Raw genomic sequence first — 22,991 nt, forward strand, 5'->3', positions numbered from 1 at the left:
CCCCAATATGTGGATTTCTGAGGCACTCAGGCAAGCTAATCTCTATAGGGGAAGCACTTCTCTCCCTGAGTCACCCATGCTCTTGACTTTTTCATAAACAGTGAACCATTCCTGGTCCAATGGGGCTCATGCAAAGGAAGAAGGTGGCAGAACCAAGTGCTAAAGAGCTGGGCAGAGGTGATGTTCTCAACATTGGCACTGAATATTCCAGAAGCCCCAGTGTGTGTGTGTGTGTGTGTGTGTGTGTGTGTGATGTCATGTGAACTGGAACAGAAGAGATGGCAAATCAGGGTAAGCTGGTCCTCTGTGCTGATGTTTGGTTTGGCCTACCTAAAGCCATCACAAGGGCACTTAATGTAATTTCTTGGTACTTGAATGTTGTAACAGAATGAAATCTGGCAAAAAGTCTTTTTTCCTGAATTCATTGAAACAGATAAAATAAAACATTTGAGGGTGGGTCAGAATGGAGATATGTTTTAAATGTTTTTAATTAGTTCATTGAGTCTGTAGCTCCTTCAGGATGAATTGGGAAATTATGAGGACCACAGCATTGCAGAGCTACACAAGTTAGCCATGCAAACTTGCTTCCTCCAAGTTTTCAATTGTCTTTAAGGAGCTAAACCCAAGGGTTTATGGAAATGTAAAAGGAAAACTAGAAATGAAGAGAGGGCTTTTTAATTTTTTATTTTATTTTATTTTTTTATTTTTTTCCCCCAAAGCCTCAGTAGATAGTTGTAGGTCATAGCTGCACATCCTTCTAGCTGCTGTATGTGGGACACGGCCTCAGCATGGCCAGAGAAGCGGTATGTCGGTGGGCGCCCAGGATCCGAACCCAGGCCACCAGCAGCGGAGCGCACGCACCCAACCACCAAGCCACAGGGCCGGCCCAAGAAAGGGCTTTTTAAATTTTAATTTCTTATATAAAACAATTTCAGGGTTAATTTTTTTTTTATTTTATGATAGAAAAATTTAAACATAGATAAAATAAACATATATACAAGACATAGCAGTACCCACACCCCCCACCCCCCATATTCATCACTCAGCTTCAACAATTATCAACACATGGCCAATCTCATTTCAGCTGTATCCCCACTGATTCGCTTCACTGCCATATTGTTTTTTGGTTTTTGTGAAGAAGACCAGCCCTGAGCTAACATCCATGCCAATCCTCCTCTTTTTGCTGAGGAAGACTGGCCCTGGGCTAACATCCGTGCCCATCTTCCTCCACTTTATGTGGGATACCGCCACAGCATGGCCTGACAAGCAGTGTGTCGGTGTGCTCCCGGGATCGAACCCCGGCCACCAGCAGCGGAGCACGCACACCTAACCACTACACAATGGGGCCAGCGCTCCTGCCATATTGTTTTGAGGCAAACATGTAAGTTAAATGTTGACATTCCTCTCCCAGTAAAAACTTCTTTTATTTTTTTTTATTATTATTTTAAGATTTTATTTATTTATTTTTATTTCCCCTCAAAGCCCCAGTAGATAGTTGTATGTCATAGCTGCACATCTTTCTAGTTGCTGTATGTGGGACGGGGGCGGCCTCCGCATGGCGGGAGAAGCGGTGCGTCAGTGCACGCCCAGGATCCCAACCCGGGCCGCCAGCAGAGGAGCGTGGGCACTTAACCGCTAAGCCACGGGCCAGCCCCTAAAAACTTCTTTTAGGGATGATCTTTATTCTACCAGGACTAGAAATATCCAAAAGTTTAAGAACAGGAAGAAACTCGGAGAGACCAACTGTCCTAGTTATTCTGTCTCTCCTTACCCCTTACCCCACCCCAGATCCATTTCTGCCATTCTCTGTCCTGCTGGGTCCTGGAAGTGTGCCCAATGGGGACTGCATCCCCGAGCTCACATCCCTCCCTTGTCAGTGGTGCTTCCCATTGGCCAGTAGTTAGTTTCAGACAAGGGGAAACACAGCAGGAGATCTGAGGTTGGGAGGAGAGAGACTGGAGTATTTACTCCTCCGGAGCCACAGCTCTGCTTCCTCCCTCCATGGTTCTAGAGGGCTGTGTCCCCTATGGCTCCAGTTTCTGTCAGGCATCCAGTCTTCCACAGTTGGGGCTCTTGCTTCAGGCCTAGAGTGCTACAGCTGCCCCACTATTGCTTGTCCCTGAGGGCTTCACCATCCCTTGACTTTGACCTCCTGAGTCACCTATAAGAATTCACATACCTTGCACGTAACTCAGACCTGACATAAAGCAGGCGCTTAAGACCGTCTTGATGGACCCGATTCCACTCAAGAAAATACTTTGGAAAATATTTAAGGAAAACTCTTTCCTGCCGTTTCAAGAACAAATAAGTCAACATCACCATCTTTCAAAATAGTTTCTTTTTCCTCATCTCCTCAACCCCCTTCCAGGAAAATGAGGATAAGAAAAGAAGTCAGGTAATTCATTGCCATTACATAATGCCCTTTCTTGGACATATTTGCAAGTAATGGACATCAGGGAAGAGAGATGAGGAAAGAAATGGAGGGCTCAGGGACATGAGAAGAAAATTATTCTTGGGGAACAAGATTTCCTTAGGAGGACACTCTAGTTCAAGATCCATACACATGCTTTTCTTCCTTTAAAAGCTAAAGCATGGGCTACTTAAATAAGTTAAACTACCCAAATGGCCCAGGAACACCAAGGGGCTTAGATTTTTTTAAATGGCCATTTATGGTAGTAAATTTTTTTTCTCACTGCTGGTGAGCCTGGGACAATCATGACTTCTGCAATGTACACTGAATGATGGAAGCTGCCTTATTAAGCAAATGCTAAAATATTTCCCTAGTTCAAAGATGTGCAAACATGCAGTGGGATTTGATTGTTGACATGGTGAGAAGTTAGAGGAGAAAGGGAACCCATTTTTGGAATCCTGCCTGTATCTAACGGTGTGTCCTGAAGCTGCTTTAAAGAAAATACCATGTTTATTTATTTATTTTAATAATTTTATTTATTTATTTTTCCCCCCAAAGCCCCAGTAGATAGTTGTATGTCATAGCTGCACATCCTTCTAGTTGCTGTATGTGGGACGCGGCCTCAGCATGGCTGGAGAAGCGGTGCATCGGTGCGCGCCGGGGATCTGAACCCGGGCCGCCAGCAGCGGAGCGCGCGCACTTAACCGCTAAGCCACGGGGCCGGCCCAGAAAATTCCATATTTAGAGGTATAGATAACTTTAAAAAACTCTTGGAAAATGTTATCACTTTTGCCATTAAGAATTCTTAAGACTTCCTTCCTTCCTTCGTTCCTTCCTTCGTTTCTTCGTTCCTTCCTTCCTTCCTTCCTTCTTTCTTTCTCTTTTTGAGGGAGCCATTTGGAAAGCCAAGCCCGTGATATTGATAACATACCTTATCGAGTTCAATAAACACAAATTTATTGAATTATTACTATGTGTTGATCACTATGGGGGAATAAAGAAACAAATACACCACAGTTCCTTCTCAGGATATTACAGTCGTGAGAAAGATTTAGATGAAATGACTGTTGTGCAAGTCAGAGGGAATGTCCATCCTAGAGACTGACCTGCCACTGGAGCAGGCTTGTCACACTGGTCTGGGGAGAGACCCTGCTTCCTACACATTTAGCAGAGTGGTGTTGAAGGCATTCATTCAAACACTGTCAGCCAACAAACGTTAAGTGCTAGAATCAGAGGAGTGTTAACTAAAAAATACAACAGGCTCCCAACTCTCTTCATTAGAAATTCCCTGTATATTGGCAGAGATGCTCATCCCATTCAGATACTTGCTATTTCCTCATTCATTCAGCTATCAAACATTTACTGAGTGCCCACTATTTTCCTAGCGCTGTGATAGGAATGGAGATACAAAGATGAGTACTTCAAGGGGCTTACAGCCTAACAAAGAGAGAGATTTGTAAATGAATATCTTAAAATATCACAGGTGCTCCTCTGGAATTTTTTACAGAGCACAGGGGAACATAAAAAGGGGAGGTTAATTCCACTGGAAGAGATCAAAAATGCCTTCATAGAACAGTTCACCCTTGAACTAACTCTAGAAATATGAGTAAATATTTTGTCAGCAGATGGAGATGAGGATTGAGAGATGGGTGTGCAGAAAGTGCTGAGATTCCAGGCATCAAAGTCACTACCATCTTCACAGATGAGAAAGCCCCTCCAGTCTACAGGGAACTGACTCTTGCAGTGGGTACTGGGCATCGTGGGGAGAAAATGCTAGAGTGGTGGGCTATGGCCACACCATGGAGGGTTTCTGTGTCATGGGAAGAAGTTTGATTCTTTTTCCTGCAGGCCCAGGGGGTGCCTCTAAGGTAGTAAACACCTTCTCTCTCCATCTTGCAACCCATGAGTTCCCAACCCCAGGAGATACTGAGAGGCCACTCACCTTGTGGCGGGGCAGCCAGTGCAGTCTTCCAGGGTTGGCCCCCAGCACTTGGCACACGAGTCTTCACAGATCTGGCAGTGGCCATGCTCATCGATGTATTCTCCTGGGGAACAAAATATAGCTGTTTATCTCATTTCTACATGGCAGTGCTGCCAGGGCTGTCAGTCTGAGAGCAGCCAGATCTCTCTGTGACTGCTTAAAAGGAATGGAGGCAACAGAGAGAAGAGACCTTGAATGGCTTCAGTTGCCAGTCCTAAATCCTGACCTTATAATAACAACTACTCCTCCCCCAGGGGCCCTAGAAGTTGGAACCTCAAAAAGTTATGAGGTAATGACATAATTATGGATCTAGTCAACATGTGTTACAGATTTTATAAGGAGAGAGAGGCCAAGAGGGGCTTCCCACAGTACCCCTTTACTAAGCCCCTACTGACTTTCCTGTTAAAGGCTGAGGGCTCCTGGCCCTCAGACACCCCAGGTATAGACTTAGTTCAAGTCAAGCAACAAGCAGGACCCCCCCATATCTCGTCCCCCCACTCCGCGGGATGGTGATTACTAGTCAGGAATGGGAGTTGAAGCTTGGCTGACATTTGACAGATGTGAGCTGCATCTCACCCTGAAAGAGTAACCATGAAGAGATGGCCAGAGAATTCTTCATTTAATTGGAAGGTTTATCTTTCCCAAGGACAAAACATATGAGGCTTTCCACAGAAGTAAGTCCAGCTTCACAAACTTTTTGTGAACATTTAAGAAATTACTCTGACGGCAAAGGTGATGGAGAGAGGCCAACCTCATTGAAGGTGATAATCCAACGATAGGTCTCTACTCCTTGAATTCAACCCTCTACTCACACTACACTCATCCTCTCCTTCCATTGTCTTAGAGGAAATCAACATGTTTCTTCAGTCCGATCCAAAGAGCCCCTTTGTATTGTTTGGAAACTGCTCAGAAAATATAGCTTCAGATTTCAGCAGAGTCACAACCTTCACTTGCCCCCCACCTCACCCAGCTTTCACAGCTCTGGAAGCATGTCTGAACATTGTCAATCTGAGATCCAGCCAGAGTGGTGAGGTAGCAGTTACTCGCCCATGGTTTAATCAAATGGTCTTACTGAGCCTCCAAGATTCACTGCCTGATTTATTGCAGTTGCATTGAAAAAAGCCCTGGAAGCATAGACTTTGACTGGTGAGAAATGGAGGAAGTCCACCCCTCTGGCTTTTCCCATAGCTTGACTGAACTAGCACAGTTGAGTAAGGTAAACCTTATTTACATAAATCTTCCACTTGCTAGCAGTAAACCACAAAAATGAAAATTAAGAGGCAGCTAGAGTTTGTCCTTACATAGCATAAAAAGCCTTTCATGTAGAGTTATTCTATTAGTTTTGTTAACTAAAGGGGAAAGTACATATTAGAGCAATGCACATATCTAACAGTGGCACACCCTGCACATCCTGGACTCTGTTCTTTTGTGTCTTCCAATTATTGCCAAGGTACAGTGTGGACCAGGAATCTGATCTGTAACTTTTAGAATGAGACTGTGGCTCTTAGCTCAGCAGTGACTCGCAGGAGCCCTAGGCTCAAAAGAGTGAGTAATTAGCAGGGGCAAAGAACACAAATGTGCAAGTTGTTCACTGCACAAGGCGCTGCCCAGACGGTCAAGTGGAAATCCAGCCCATGTTCATCTCACCAAGCCGTGCACTCTAGTGATAGCTGCCTCTGCGTCTGTAGGGGGCGCCCTTTACTAATTCACACAAAATTGTTAGAAATTAGTTGCATTCATGGCAAACAGCAGTCCTGAGGCAGAAAAAAGCTGGGACTTCTGTCTAGTAGGAGAGATGATTTCAGGTTGGGACTGTCTCATTCAGTATAAGCATCATATTTATGCAGCCTTCTTTTTATTTATTCAGGCTCCCCCATTCCACCTCTTAATTATTGCCCTTGCTGTAATCTCTTCCACTCTTGCCACAAGAGGCACAACCAGTTGAGCAGTGTGATTATCAGTCCAGGCACCAGCAAGATAAAGAGCAGAGGATCCAGTGCAGACCTCATAGAAGACGATAGCTATGTATCTTTCAAAAGATATGTACTGAGTGGAACAGGAACGGGGGAGGGTTACAGAGACTTCTAAACCCAAAGAAAGGGTGTTCTAGAGAAATGTAAGGTCATAGAGACCACAGGTTACACATTCATTCATTCCATGGATATTTTTTTTAACATCTACATGGTGATACAAGGTGAGATTTAGAGACACACAAATTTAAAAAGCCCTGCTCTTGAGTTCTCAAAGATTTTTGAGAAGATGATTTGTAAAGAGAAGGTTATAATCCAAATGCTGCCAGGGGCCTTTGACTTCCTCAGACAGTCTAGATTAAAGTCTAAAACAGAAGATCAAGGGTGTACACTGGACTCTGCTAGACCTAGAGGCCAAGACGGTTACTCTGCCTTGGCATCAGTGCCTATAGGAACTGACACAGTTGTTTGGTTCTCCCAACTCCTGATATCCAACCACCTTAATCTCCATGATGAATTAGAGTCAATGCTAGAGTAGGATTTTAAACTAAAGACACCTTGCTCAGCTAAATTGAATGCTACTGAGATGATTCTGAGAGTTATACCATATCCACACCCAGAGTCTCCTTTGTAAGTACAGATGGTGCTTGGCTTGGTCAAGTAAGGGTTATTCAGATATTACCACAAAAATTTTAAATTCTCCTCTGTATCTCTTGTTTCTATAAGCCAATAGCTGGCACTGATACCTTGGCCTCATACTTTCTTGATCTGCTCAACTATAATCGCCTCTATTGGCACTCACAAAGTGCCATCTTAGATATAATCATCACTAGGAATTGCCCCATCTCCAAGATTTCAAATACCCACTCCAAACACAACCTTCCTCTGTCCCACTCTGAGTCTGGCTCACCCCAGGTGGTGCCATAGGCTGCTTGGTCATCCTTTCATACATCTTTTTAGTTCCCTCTTGCGTTCCTCACTTGAGCTAGTCCAAACCCTCCCAAGACCCAAGTTCCACTCATTCTTTCTCAGAAGGTGAACGCACTACCTAATTTGCTGATAAGATGCTGAGTTTCCCCAGCATCCTTCTTCTCAATGTCAAAATTCCTCTCTGTCTTCTTGACTATTCATTTGTCTTTTGTCTCTGAGGAAGGTAGTCTCTCCTGCTGGCCGTTGTCAACTCTCCATCTAATGCTCGTTTTTGTTTTTGTTTTTTTAATGTTTAAAGCTTGCTGTTTGTCTTCTCTTTTATTTTATTTTATTTTTTCATTGCATTAACATTGCTTTATAACATTGTATAAATTTCAGGTGTGCATCATTATACTTCTATTTCTGCATAGATTACATCGTGTTCACCACCAAAATACTAACTACAACCCATCACCACACAGATGTCCCTAATCATCCATTTTGCCATCCTCCCTCCCCCCTTCCCCTCTGGTAACCACCAATCCAATCTCTGTCTTTATGTGTTTGTTGTTGTTTTTATCTTCTACTTACGAGTGAGATCATACGGTATTTGACTTTCTCCCTCTGACTTATTTCACTTAGCATAATACCCTCAATGACCATCCATGTTGTCACAAATGGCTGGATTTCATCCTTTCTTATGGCTGAGTAGTATTTCATCGTGCATATATACCACATCTTCTTCATCCATTCATCCCTTGATGGGCACTTAGGTTGCTTGCAAGTCATGGCCATTGTGAATAATGCTGCAATGTACACAGGGACGCATATATCTTTACATATGCTTGTTTTCATGTTCTTTGGATAAACACCCAGCAGTGGAATAGCTGGATCGTATGGCAGTCCTATCCTTAATTTTTTGAGGAATCTCCATACTGTTTTCCATTGTGGCTCCACCAGTTTGCACTCCCACCAGCAATGTATGAGAGTTCCCTTCTCTCCGCATCCTCTCCTACATTTGTTGTTTCCTATGTTGTTAATTGTAGCCATTCTGACAGGCATGAAGTGATATCTCATTGTAGTTTTGATTTACGTATCCCTGATAGTTAATGATGTTGAACATCTTTTCATGTGCCTGTTGGCCATCTGTATATCTTCTTTGGAGAAGTGTCTGTTCAGGTCTTTTGCCCATTTTTTAATTGGGTTGTTAGTTTTTTTGTTGTTGAAATGTATGAGTTCTTTATATATTTTGGAGATTAACCCCTTATCAGATATATGGTTTGCAAACATCTTCTCCCAATTGTTAGGTTGTCTTTTCGTTTTGTTGATGGTTTCCTTTGCTGTGCAGAAGCTTTTTAGTTTGATGTAGTCCCATTTGTTTATTTTTTCTATTGTTTCTCTTGTCTGGTCTTAGCAACATCTAATGCTCTTAATCTTTCCTCAGGATATTTCTCCCCCCATCTCTCTGTCCTCAATCTTTTGTTCACATCTCCTGTCGTCCTCTGATCTACAAAATTTCTCCCCAACCTAAAATCTTCCCAAGCACTTTTCTTCCCTGATAAGTGACTCTTAAAATATGTTTTTTCCTTCTAATATTTGGAAACAAAATGGAGAAAACTTCATAACCTTGAAGCTTATGTAAGAAAGTCAGCGTAGGACAGCTAAACTCTGCATCTCTCTCAAGTCTGCATGCCTCTCGACTGTAGAGCAAGCTCTGGCTTTAGAACAGATGAGAATAGAGGGACCTGCGCCGATGTTTGTATTTATGAAGATGTCCAATTAGTTACATAAACAACTGCCCCCAGCCCTTGCAGGCACAAGTTTTCCACTGCACATCTGAAACCAAAGAAACCAGATTCCAAAGACATAGTGAAGTTGCTTTTTTTTTGGTTGTCGGAGCAGCAAATTCTTGTCATCTGTCTTCATTGCACAATGAAGCTAAATGTTTATGACAGGCGTGATATACAAAATTCTTAGAAAAAAATCACTTTTAGCACAGACTTCAGGGGTCGATATTTTGTTCTCCACCTCATCCTACAAGCTCTTCTTTCTGTGTCTTCAGCCATTATTATCACGTTCAAATTATCTTTCTCCTGTGATCAAAAATGTTTCATTCCCCTTTTAGTTTCTTTCTTATCTATCTCATCCTATAATAGTTCAGAGGACACTGAGGAAGTACGGTCTCATGGGGAGGAATTATGTCTCAGCAGTTGAAGACATAGCTTAAAAATTAACACTTGTAAATTTAAAAATTTACAAGTAAGTTGTTTTCTCTGCTTGTTCCACCTCTAGATAACATTGCAGATTGTGTTTGTGTCAACGTCTGTTATAAATAAACTTTATGAAATCGTCCAGAACAGGTAGACATTTATTACACCATCCACAGCTACTAAACATGGTTGAGACTCACATAATATTTTTCAGGCTTACATGGCCAGAAGAGCTTCCTTTCTTCTGTAGAAATGCTATGCTTTCTTTGGTACTTCATAATATTTCTTTGCTGATTAGAGCCAAACTTGTTGTAATATTTAAACAAACAAATAAATAAACAAATAAACTAGGTGAATTAATAAACATGTAAGTAGATAGATTATGATGTGGGTTCCAAATGACTTTTTAGCAAGGGTGATTAGTAAGAGAAGAGGAGAGGAACATTTGATGAGAAGTCAGCCATTTGGCTTTTGATCTGGTTATTTCTGTGAGCACCCTTGGGGTATTAAACTATCTGTAGAACTCTGTTTACGAGCGGTATCACTTAGATGCCAGGAATCATAGAGCGTGACTTTCTTGAATGTCTCTACAGTTATAGGTACTAATCAAACAATACTATCTCTTTACAAGGATGCCAATACCTAGTTTCCAACTTAAGATACCACTGTGTGAAGACAATTTTCAGGAAAAGAAATCCATATATTTATTACTTTCTACCAGTACAATAAATGCTCAGTAACACTTTCAACTAGTTATATACTAATGAAATAATTCTGTTCTTTGTGTGTGTGTGTGTGAGGAAGATCAACCCTGAGCTAACATCCATGCTAATCCTCTTCTTTTTTTTTTTGCTGAGGAAGACCGGCTCTGAGCTAATATCTATTGCCAATCCTCCTCCTTTTTTTTTCCCCAAAGCCCCAGTAGATAGTTGTATGTCATAGTTGCACATCCTTCTAGTTGCTGTATGTGGGACGCAGCCTCAGCATGGCCAGAGAAGCGGTGAGTCGGTGTGCGCCCAGGATCCGAACCTGGGCCGCCAGTAGCGGAGTGCGTGCACTTAACCGCCAAGCTACGGGGCCGGCCCGAAATAATTCTGTTTTTTAAGGCCTCATTAAGTGGGAAGTGTTAAAGCGAGGCTCAAAATATAAGACCATCAACTGAGACCTCAATATCTTCACTTAAAAGTCTACACAATTATTCATCCTTAAAAAGGAAGGAAATTCTGACACATACTACAACATGGATGAACCTTGAAGATATTATGCTAATAGAAGTAAACCAGTCACAAAAGAACAAATATTGTATGATTCTGTTTATATGAGGTACCTAGAATAGTCAAATTCAGCAGGACAGAAAGTAAAATGAAGGTTGTCAGGGGGTGGGGGAAGGGGGAAATGGGGAGTCATTGCTTAAGGGGTATAGAGTTTCAGTTGGGGAAGATGAAGAAGTTCTGGAGATGGATGGTGGTGATGATTGCACTACAATGTGAATGTAATTAATGCCATAGAACTTTATGCTAATAATAATTAAAATGGTAAATTCTATGTTATGTATATTTTGCCACACACACACAAAAACTATACACGATGAGTTTGTTCCTTAGCAGGCCAATACATAATTTTAACCAAAAACTCAGGATTGTCTGCCTTTGGAGTTGGGTCCAAAGAGCACCAACCATCTTGGGGAGGCAGTTTGTTGAACTGAGGGTTGGGACACCTCCTGTGATAATGGAGATAAATGGATAAATGGATAAAGCTTGTGATAATGGAGACAGCTGGAAGATGGAACACTGTGTTTTTTCTTTTCATCAGGATCTACAAAGGCAGAATGAACATCAAGCACCTAGCAGGACAGTTCTGCTTCTTCAGCCTGGAGGTTTCTGGGGGCCACCTTCTCTATCTGGTCCTCTCAATGACTTTTCCTCTTCCTCCCCAACAGGCTTTTCTGGTTGACAAGACTTATCCTTCCTGGTCCCATTGCTTTTTCATTCTCAGGCTCTGGCATTCATCTGTGTGGTTTGTACAGATGCTCTGAAATGCACTTTGGCTCCCCTATGGGTTGGCACTCCCGCAAAAAGGGTGGATCATAAATTGTGGATCCAACACACTTGCAAATGTTTAGCTTTCTTCAGCCTGCACGTTGTCCAAAGAGCAAGGAAATAAGAGGTGATCCTTTTAGTTTCCACTGTTGTTTGGGCCCCTCCACAGTCAGACTGCTAAAAAAATGTATCCCAAGTGAAGTCTTGGCCAACACACCTGAGTGTAGTGATGATGTAGCAACCACACAAGCTCCCATTCGTTGACACCTACCATATTACAAGTGCTGTTCTATGTAATGTTTAATTCAGACAACAGCCCCTTTTATAAATGAGAAACTGAGGCTCAGAGAGATCAAAAATCTTGCATAACTTCATTCAAATAGGTAAGTGACAGAGTTGGGCTCTGACCCAGGTGTGTCTGAGCCTGCACCCATGCTCTTTCTGCAATGTTCCCCTGGTATGGATTCATTTCCCCTTTTGGTGTTCCAAGTAGCTTTGCTATTTATAAAAAGAAAGAACTGAGCACATGCCTCGTCTAAACCACGTGGTGAGGTAAGGATATCAAAAAGGAATTCACTGTGAAAACAAACGAACTTCGAGCAGGCGTATTGCACGAAGCAGATTTACTCAGCGATTGAATACACCTTCCAAATTTACTTTCGCTGATAAAATGGCCACCATTTATTAAAAGGCAATTCTATTTATCAAATTGAGATTTTAAAAGCAGTTTGTTCTGTCCACTAGGTTAAAATCTCCTAAGAGGAACTCAAAAATGTTTTTTTGAATGAATAAAATAATCGGTTTGAGCTCTAGGTAGGGATTCTCTATAATGCTTAACTGCTGTCTGAAAACAAAATACACTGGCTCCTCAGAAATAGCTTATAACCAAAATGATAGTAACTTCTCTCTGGTCCCCCAATTTATATGAAAATCTAATATAGATGGATTGATTTATATGTATCTTTTCCTCAACTGAGAGAATCTTGCATTGCCTCTACGTCAGTGAAAAGTCACTCTAAGTCTTAACTTAAGGATGCTAAAAATAAGAAGACACTGAACACTTGGTTGCAAGACCAGACACAAGGGAAGACAAAAGGCATGAGTGTTATTCTTATCTGCAATTAAACAAAATAAATTCACAAAGTCTATTGTTGAATCTGTGGATGAGGAAAATCATGAACACTTTCCAGTAAGCAGAGTAGGGTAGATGGAAATCCATTTATTGCCCATCTGAAGTGTGTAAAATTTCTTGACAGTCTCTTTATTTGGTGCACTGTCTTTGCTATTCTTGTAAGTGAGCCTAGAATTTCTGCAGGTTCTCTCTCTAGTGCACTCAATCCCCCTACTCCTCAGAGGTAAGATTTTATCCCTCAAAGTCCCCACCATTTGTGGCTGCAAAGGGATCGCTTTCATGGGGGAAATTGTACAGTACCTGATGCATTCACAGTGAGGGAATATGTGGGGCTCAATATATGGTGACAGAAGTAAGTGACCATAATTTGAGAGTATAACTCATTTACCTTTTGGAAAACATCGCTGATTACCTGAGGCAGGTCACACTTGGGAGACACTTACTGAGAAAGTGAACAACTTGACAGAGCTTGCATGTGAAAAAAAATTTTCACATGATGAGGTACATGGGGTAACTATTTGGGTTCAAAACTGATTTGGCATGAACTAAGAAGCCTGACTTATGGCCCATCAAACATACATTGTATATCTGCTTAACCATTAAAGAACGCACTCTTAAGATAAGAATGCACATTTCCCCTCCTATCTCCTATTGGTAATGTCTGTCTGGATTAGTCCCTTTCCCGACATAGGGGTCAGGTTGACCTGCTAATTTACAACTAAATACCTCTTATGAAACTTTGATGAAAACGTATCCTGGGTGTGTTTAATGTATGTTCTGTGTTCTAAAAAGATATAAGACTGTACTGAAAACTGAGTCTCTGGAGTGCTTTCTTTTTTTTTTGGGAGAGAGATCAGCCCTGAGCTAACAACTGTGCTAATCCTCCTCTTTTTGCTGAGGAAGACCGGCTCTGAGCTAACATCTATTGCCAATCCTCGTCCTTTTTTCCTTCCCCAAAGCCCCAGTAGATAGTTGTATGTCATAGTTGCACATCCTTCTAGTTGCTGTATGTGGGATGTGGCCTCAGCATGGCCCGAGAAATGGTGCGACGGTGCACGCCCGGGATCCGAACCCAGGCTGCCAGCAGCAGAGCGCGCGCACTTAACCACTAAGCCACCGGGCTGGCCCCTGCAATGCTTTCTAAGGACTTATAATCTTCACTCTGGCTCAATTAAACTCACCTTATTTCTCTTATCTGTAGAATGGTTATTGGTTATTTTGCATTAACACATAAACCCATGGGCGAGTGTGGCGCTGTCAGGCCCTAGAGGCTGTATCATTTCCTTTCACTTTGGAGGTGATGAAGATGGCAGGTGGAACTATCAGGAGTGTGGCCCACTGAGCCTTCCTGACACTTTTGAACTAAACAAGGGTCCTTGTACACGGATGGGTTAAAGCCCAAAGTTCTTCCCAAGGAGCTTAAAATGATCAGAATGTTCCCTGTGATGGCATAAGACCTGAAACACAAGCACAAGGATGAGGCTTGCTATTACCCTCTTTCATTTCTCTGGTGAGCAAAAGAGCCTCCCTAATTGCTTTTTATAACTTGCTCCTAAACCCTTCCAAGTACCCCTGCTGTCACTTCCCCCACTCCAGTGCCCCATGGGAGGGAACATCCTCAAATGACCCTCCCTCTCTTCCTCGGTATCAACACGCCAAAACTGCTGACCTCATCTTTCCTCTCCCACACTCCCTTTCCTCAAGCTCTGCCTGCCGGCGCTAAAACACTACAGCCTAATCGCCAATTAAGTGAAAAGAGAAGCTCCTGGAAAAAGAAGGAAGTTGCATTCCAAGGCCTAGGGCTCCATCTGCACTGTAGCTGGTAATTGACAACTTAGTCTCTCATGGGGTCATCATTAACACTGCTCACCACAGGCAGTAAACGCTGTCTTCTAAGAGATCCGCTGGCTTCTCCAGTGACAGGTCTGAATGGAGCATGGCACCCAGAATACCTCCGCCCCTTAGTGACCGGAGAAGCATCTGATTAGTCAGGTTGCCATACATTTTATTGGTAGTGACTAAATTGTGCTTCTTAAAGAGCCTAAGTGTAGAAATAAAGAAGGGAATCAAAGTTTGCTGTGTGCCTACTGTGCGCCAACGTAGTAGGAAACACTGTGCTGGGTAAATGCACCAATTTTGGAGTCTTCTCCACCTGGGTTTGATTTGTGCTTCCTTGTCCAGCTGTCCCACATTAATCAAATCACGTATTTCCCTGACATTCCTCGCCTGTGTATTATGCATAATATTCTCTTTCTCATAGAATGTGGTGCAGATCAAGCAAGAAAACAGACGTAAAGCACCTAGCATAGTGGATGACAATGTTAGTTATCATTATCAGGTACTTTGAATATGTTATCTCATTAAACCTCCAATTAATAATGTAGGGTAGGGGCTGTCAGCTTCATTTGACCAAATAAGGAACTTAAGCATCAAAATGTTAACTCGCTGAACATCATTCAAACCCTGGTCTGATTGGATACCAAACTGTGCTTTTTCTACCACCTCGAGGGGACTTGAAGAATGTATTGGCTGCATATGTTGATGGCAATGAGCAACTGAAATTAATAACCCCATGGACAGAGAACAATGACCTCTCAAAGCAATTCAGCTGCAAGATGCAACCTACCAAGGTCATCTTTATAATTAGCAGCCCTTTGTAGCCAGCCTCCCTGTACCAGAGTGAAGGAGCTTTTCCTGCACTTCGCTGTGGAAAATTCCAGAGCCATGGCTATTCCCTTCTCAGGCTTCTGAAGTCAAAGTTTGTGAGAAATAGGTGAATGTGAGACAGCGCACACAAAACTCTTCTTTTCAGCAGAGTTTCACGGAGTCAGGTTCAGAATGCAAGATTCTTGTGGAGTGGGCGCTACGCATGGACCACCTACTTCTCCTATAGGTGAGTGGCCCTGGCCAGACTTTGCTTCCTTACGTGGCAGGTATCAGGACAAATTGCATTTTCCTCTCTATCTCAGTGAGGGTGGAACACATAAACAGATGAAAATGAAAGTGGGAGCAGTATTGTATGTTGTGAGTGTGTGTGTGTTTTGTGCGTGGGAGGGAACTGGGTGGGGGAGTTAGTGTTGTGAGGCAAGAGGCCTCAGGATCTCTGGGTGTCAGAGAGTGAAAGAGACTCAGGTGTCTTCCTGCCCACCAGGCTCCTTCTGCACAATTCGCATCCTATCAGGGCTTGAGACTCTGTCCAGAGCATGGAATCCGGGACTAGAACCTCATCTGGCTCCACCATAGAGAGAAGGCCACACCCCGCCTTTAAGATTCCTCTCATTCCCCTGAGTGCTTAGAAGACCATGAGCAGTCCTCTCCCCACTCAGAGGGGAGAGGCAGGTACAGGTGAAGTGCATGTACCCAGAACCAGATGTCCTAGATGTGAATCCCAGGGCTACCTTGTGGAGCTGTGTAAACTTGCACAAGTTATGTAACCTCTCTATGGCTCAGGCAACTCATCTCAAAATGGAAATAATCACAGCTGTGTCATAAAAGGGTCAGAAGGATTAAATTAGTTAACACATAAAATATATTTTAAAAGATACTAGCACACAATAAATGCTTAATAAATGTTAGCTGTTGCTACTCCAGTGAGCAAAAGCAGGTCCCTTGTATAAGCAGCATGAGAGAGGGAGAAAACGTTTAGAGACACTCAAGTTAGAGACACTCACTTCTCGGTGTTTGGGTGGCTTTGAAAAATTTATTTCTCCTTTCGTTAGCTTTATAAGTTAAGTTCAATTGCCCTAAACTTTGTAGTTCCCTGTTCTTTTCCTGTCTATTATCAGGTAATATCTTTTCTTATGCTGAGGTTGATTTAGAAATGTGTGGTTAATAGAAACAAAATATCTAGAAAAGATTTTCCTTCTCCACAACTGTTCAGAGACTGCTTAGAAGAATGGACTCCAACTTTATTAACCATTTTATTAACTTTTAACAACTCAACAGGCATGGTCCTGTTCGATTGGCACCAAAGTGTAGTCAGTTGTATTCAGGAAAATGGCATCCCTCTGCCCTTTCACTGTCCACCCTAAATCCACAATTCTAGAACTATTAACTTGCTAAAAAATTGTGGGCACCCCAAATCAATGTGTGACAGAAAGGCAGGTCAGCTATTCTCCTATTGACCAATATTATCCCTCTTGCTGCCTTGTGAGGGATAACAAAATTATTTGTGACTTTAACTGGTCTTTACTCAGCTCTTAACACAGGAATAGTCATGAGTTAATTTGTTCAACCTCAATATAAACTCTAGGAATGTCTCTTAGACACTAATAGTATGAGAGGATTCTGGCCCCATCACAACTTTCCAGAATGGTGTGACTCAATGTGCTCTTGTCTTACCTTGTACCTTAACATCTCAAAATCTTGTTTAGATGGCCTACATGCATCCCTCCACTCTGACTATGCCAGAGAGAGCCTGGTTCTGCAGTAAAATTGCAGCCTCTGCGTCCCTCTGCCATATAGACCTGAGAACTTGCTTCCCAACCTAGTCACAGAGAAGTCACGTAAAGAACAGAGGAAGACTTGGCAAAAATCTCTGCATTCACCGGAGACAAACATTATAGCTCTAGAAATCTACAGAGGCCTCAAGAACAATTCAGTTTCTCTGGGAGAAGAGCCAACTTGGCTGGAAGATAGGCAAGTCAGTATTCAAGATGAGTTCAAAATCTCCCTTGGGCCTGACCTACACTTTGCATTGCCAGGCCCACCCCAAGAAGGTCCTCGGCATCTCCACGGGGGGTGGGGGGGTGGGGTCACTGCACCTTCCTGCAATAGTTACATCATTGTCCCGGGGGGTGAGGGCTCTTCAGCATCATTTCTAGGGAATAGGCAACGAAGCAACAGTCTGGGCCCCAGTTTAGGGGGTCCTGGGCCTTCAGAGCACAGCCCATGGATTAGGTCTACAACCACCAGGCAGTGAGGCGGGGCTCAGTGTCCAGGACTTGGGAAGCCTGACACTCTGGAAACTTGGTTCTGTGATCCCCACAGGCAGAGCTGTGAGTCAGGCTCTCCTCCCCTTCCCAAACTCCCTCAGGCGGCTGTCTGACCTGCTTTGACTCCTTTTTGCTTTCAAGGCTGCTCTTGATAGTCATCTTAACCAGATTTTACATGGTGTGATGTGCCTGGGGCCCCAAACCCTCCCAGAGAGGGCTGATTCCTCTCTCTGCTGTTCACAGTTTGCCAAAATGGGCAGGGATGGGCTGTGGAAAAGCCGCCTGTGGGCTTGGGAACTTCAATGGTCTTTTACTTATGCAATCATCTAGTGTAATTTAGGTTGTATTTTCTAAAGATGAATTTGTAAGAGGCCAACATTTTTCTATGGGATAAAAACAAGTGCTTACTATGGTAGCATGAATGATGGGCGTGCAAAACTGTTACAAGGAGCAGAGACAGGAGAAAGATGTCCTTGTGGTGTTTGGGGATTAGAAGTCCAGGCCTTGGGTCAAAGATAAGGGAAACTTTTCTGGGAAAGCTGGGCACTTTCTCAATGCTTTCACACTTAATTCTCAGAGCCAGCTTATGGTGATGCACACCGCTCTCATTTTAAAGATGAGGAAACTGAGGCTCAGCAAATTTAATCTGTCCGAGGTCACTGAATTAGTGATAATTAGAATAGCTAGCACTTACTGAGTGGTGACCACGCATGCTAGGAATTGTCCTGAGAGCTTTACCTGTATTAACTCATTTAATCCTTACAATAATTATCCCATGGGAGGAAGGAGGGCACTGTGTACTGCTGTTTTTTATCATCCTCATTTTTCTGTTGAGAAAGTCGAGGCAATGAGATATTAAGTGATCTATTCAAGTTACCCAACTGGTGACAGAGCTGGGACTTAAACTCAGGAGGTCAGACTCCAAACTCGACTCCTTTAACCCAGATTTTGCTGCACTCCTTTTCCCAGAAAGTAATGGAAATTGGATTTTTATCCCAGGCCTGGCTGACTTCAAACGCCATGTGCCCCTTCCACTACACTTAAATAATTGGTTGACTGCATGTGTGTGTGCACATGCCTGTGCGTGTACGAGTGAATAAGGGGATAAGTTCAAAATACGCAATTCTAGACACCTCTGTTAGTCCACCTGTAACTATTGCTTGCCTACCATTTTCTGGTGGCTGTGTTGGAAGAAGGCTCAGTATCTACTGTTCATGAGACAGAGAATCAGCTCACATAAAATACCAAGAACATCAGCCAATGTAGAAACAAGTACTCAAGATCTCATGGTTGCACAGGGCAGCTGGTTCTGATTATACCCCTTCCTGAGGACAGGGCCATTTCCTGTTCATTTTGGAGTCTCCATGGCCTCGCTGTATGAGTGAAAGATTGTTCCTAGACTTGTTTTGTGTTTTTTGGTAGAAATTCATTGAAGTTTATTTGTTGTAGTGAAATAAGATTGACTTGTGCCTGAAAAAAATGGAAAAATGGATATGGCTAGGAGGACAGAGGGGGAAGTGGAGACTATTTCAGGAGAAGGGAACAAAGAAAGCAAAGGCTTGGGGGCTGGAATAAGCATGATGTCTCTGATGCAGGCCAATGATTGGATTGACTGGAGCAGAAGCTGAGTTTGGGTAAATGAAAAACGAGTTTGGATGGAAGATGTAGACAGATCATGCAACATCACACAGAGGTGTATCAAATGGGTGTGGTTGGCCAAAGGGAGCCATTGAAGATTTAGGGAGAAAGTCAATGATGGGAACAACTTTGGCAGAAGATCACCCTGGTCAAATGAGGAGTTGGAAGGGACAGTCCAAGAAGTCAGCTAGGAGATGGCTTCAGTAATCCAGGAGTGAGAGAATGGAGCTACTGCAACCAAAGTGGTGACAACCTGGTGGTTCCCAGAAAACTGTCCCAGGATCTCAGGGATGGATGGATCTTAGAGCTCATCTACTCTAGCTGCCTCCTCCCCCCCACCCCACCCCACCTCCGCCCCCAGGGATCAGGGTTAATTATCTCAATGATTTTCTAGTCCAGTGACTGCCCAGTGTTTGAATGAAAACTGAAAGGGATGGAAAACTCTTTACCTCCTTTTCTCTTTTTAGAAAACTCTATCAAAAATGCCTTTGTAGTTGGTAGGTCAAAATTGCCCTCCTTGTAGATTTCATACATTGGTCATTCAAAAGAAGAAACAGCTGCTCTGAGGAAAGAGCATGATATTTATGGGAATAATGAAAAAAGTTAGAAGCTCTGAGTCCGAGGTTCAGGGGTGGCTTGGAGCAAGTCAGGTAAACTCTGTCTTAGTCACTTCTGAGAAAGCGGGGATAAGACATGTCCTGCCTAGTTCTCTGGTCTATTTGGAGGACCAAATGATAGGCCTTGTGACAATGTTCCAGAAGCTTCAAAATGCCTCATAAAGGAGGGGAAGATATGATTGTTAATGCTCCAGTGCTCCACAGGAGGGAATATTGTTCCATTTTGTGACAGAGAAAGCTGGATCCAAATTCCAGCTCTGCCCCTTGCTTAGCTGTGTGATTTGGGCTACTTCTGTAACCTTCATTTCCATAGCTGCAAAATGGAATAAAAATAGGCCTATCTCAGAAAGTTGTTGTAACAACTAAATTTGATAAAGAACTTACAAGCGCTTAGCACAGGGTCTGCCTAACATATAATAAATAATGAATAAATACTCTTACTATTATTGATAAATCATGTCTGCCTGCATACAAGAGGTGAGTGGAGAAAGAGGAATCAAATCCATGGACTTGAATGTGAGCGAGTAAAGAAATGATGGTCGTCTTGACAGGGCCTGAGAATGTGAGGCAAGCTGCTTGGGATGATCTGGCAGACGTTTTGAAACTGTGCAACCCCTGGCATGGCTCTGTATGTTTATACACGTGCCACAGGCAGTATTTTGACAGTGGCTGTTTTGGGGGCCTGCTCAACATCACGCCGCTGTGTTCTCTCTCTGACACACGTATAACAAGAGTTGATGGAGTAAAATATAGTGCAGGCGTTCACAGCCCATTCCGCTTAGAGCCATGCCATAAACAATCAGGAGCTCAATGCATTGTTACCAGATAGAATGTCATGTTTAGATGCCAAGATGGTGAAAGAAATGTCATCACCTACACATTCCTGTGGAGGGGCCATCTTGTTCTTGGCCAGGATGACTGTTTGGCAGAAAAGTCATACATCTGTAGACACTCAGATGTAAAAGCCACGCAGAAGGAAGGTACATTGTTAAAAAAGCTCTTATCACAGTGGTTTCAGCTGCTTACTTGAATTTTGCGATCATTCTAAAAGATGCTTTTCAGTGAGTAACTAAGTCTTAGGTGAAGGATGAACTAGCATTAGCCGGTTAAAGGGATGTGCTGGTGGAGGTAACGCTTGTGGGAGCTGCAGAGAGGAGTGTCCTTATACCAACCGGACTAAGTTCAGAGCATGAGTCGGAGATCTTTTGTGTTCAGGAGAGAGAGAGCTTTGGAAAGTCTGTATCTCTTAAGAAAGTTTCTTCAATTGACTATTAGACAAGCTGATCTCCACCTAGGAGGTCCCCTTTTTACAGATGAAGAAGCTAACAGTGAGGGTTTACTCAGCTTTCTCCCAGTCACGCAATTTGTCTTGTTTCCTCTCCATATCCAGATATTCCGGGGTGGTGGGGTGAGGAGAGATAATAATGTTGGGAAGATGTAGCAGAAATAAAGGCAAAACAATACTCAGAGATGATAGAAACCATGTCATCTCTAGGTTGGCAAAGAACTTGATTCTAGAAGGATGTTGACAGTAATATTCAACTAACTCATGCCACGTTATAAACTTACAGTTATTTATCCTGGAATTTCTTCTGCTTCCCTACCTTTAAATACCTTCTATAAAGTGGTGATTCCTAAATAGCTCTTCCCAGTTCAGATCTGTCTCCTGAGTTCACTAATCCTATATCCATTGCCCACCAGACTCGACACCTGGACAATTTATAGGTATCTCCAAATCAACATCTTCAACAAGACTTACCATCTTACCCAGTACCTGTATCCCTCCTATACGCCCTATCTAGGTGAGTGCCACCACCTTCCAATCAGGAAGGCCAGCACAGGGAAGTCATCCTCAACCCCATCTCATCCCTCACAATTTCTGTCAACTCTATCTCCCAAACGTCTCTCAGTTCCGTCTCCTCATCCTCATCTCCAGCACCACCACATGACTTCTCGCCCAATCTTTCCTGTCCCATGTGGTAGATTTATCTTCCTAATTGGTCTCCTGGACTTATTATTTGCTCTGCCCACCCTACCCCCATCCTGTCCACTCTGTAACCAGAATGGTCTTTCTCAAATTCAAATTTTATACACTCTTTTACTTAAAATCTTTTAATGCTGCTCCCTCAATAGAGAATGAAGTCCCAAGAAATGACATGGAAGAGCCTTCAGAATGTAGCCCTTGCCTCAATTTCTAGCCTCATCCCCTGCTGCTCTCCTCACGAACTGTAGCAGACTCTTTCTGGTGCTTCATGCGCATCCCTTGGCCTTATCACATCAATGTGCTGAAACCAACTTCCAGGGGCGAGTATCTGCTTGTATTAGCATAGGCTTTCTCTAGTACCTCAGAGGACTTCTCTGTCAGGCACACATGGCAGGCCAGAAGAACCAGGGAACTGATCCCCAGGAGTTGTCCCCAATCAATGATGGGGATTTGGTGTATGAAGACCACAGCTCCATTGCCCCTCCAATGAGACGACTCCGAGGCCTGTGTTCTGTAACATTTTCCACAGTTTCACCACAAGACTGAGCTCCAGTCACCCTGCATGGTAGCTGGCTTGATAACATGACCTTTATTGGCTGCCTTCTCTTCCCTCTCTTGCTTTCTCACTCCACTACTGGCATTTCCTTTCATCTCCCAAATAAATCTCTTGCACTTGAATCTTTGTCTCAAGGTTGCCTTCTGGGGGGACCAACTAAGACACATCCCTATGCTCTGGCATTCCTAAGAGACTTCCAGTTCCCCAAGCCCATCATGTACTCTCCCACTTGAAATATCCATTTGGTCTGTGCCTATTCCCTTCTCTCTTCCCCCAGAAAACTTCTACTCATTCTTTACAACTCAAAGTTGCCTCCTCTATGAAACTTTCTCTGAATCTTTCCTACCACCATTATGCAGTTGAACTGACTTTCTTCTCTGCTCTGCAGTGTTTTGGACATATTTTTAATTTATCCTACATATCAACTGGTATGTCCCATGATCTGGACCACTACTTGCCATGTGATAAAGTGGTCAAAACATTTTGAAAAATAAATAGATTGACATGTTTGGAGGATACAAAAAAAGAGTCTCCTGATAGCTGAAAGCTCCATGGAAATGTATGGAGGGCAAGCAAATCAGGGAGTGCTGGTGAGGGGCAAGGATGGGAAT

General features: G+C 43.1%; 1 protein-coding gene across 3 annotated transcripts in view; it reads right to left on the reverse strand.

Annotated features, from left to right (window-relative positions):
- Nucleotides 1-22,991, reverse strand: part of PCSK5 (proprotein convertase subtilisin/kexin type 5) — a 448,916-nt gene that overhangs the window by 120,155 nt on the left and 305,770 nt on the right. For all 3 annotated transcript variants that reach the window (XM_058565628.1, XM_058565627.1, XM_058565629.1), the window contains exon 21: nt 4,353-4,455. In XM_058565628.1, coding sequence (XP_058421611.1) covers nt 4,353-4,455 — 103 coding nt within the window. The remainder of the gene's footprint in view (nt 1-4,352; nt 4,456-22,991) is intronic.

The sequence above is a fragment of the Diceros bicornis genome, chromosome 22 (genome assembly GCF_020826845.1).
Source record: "Diceros bicornis minor isolate mBicDic1 chromosome 22, mDicBic1.mat.cur, whole genome shotgun sequence".
NCBI lineage: Eukaryota > Metazoa > Chordata > Mammalia > Perissodactyla > Rhinocerotidae > Diceros > Diceros bicornis.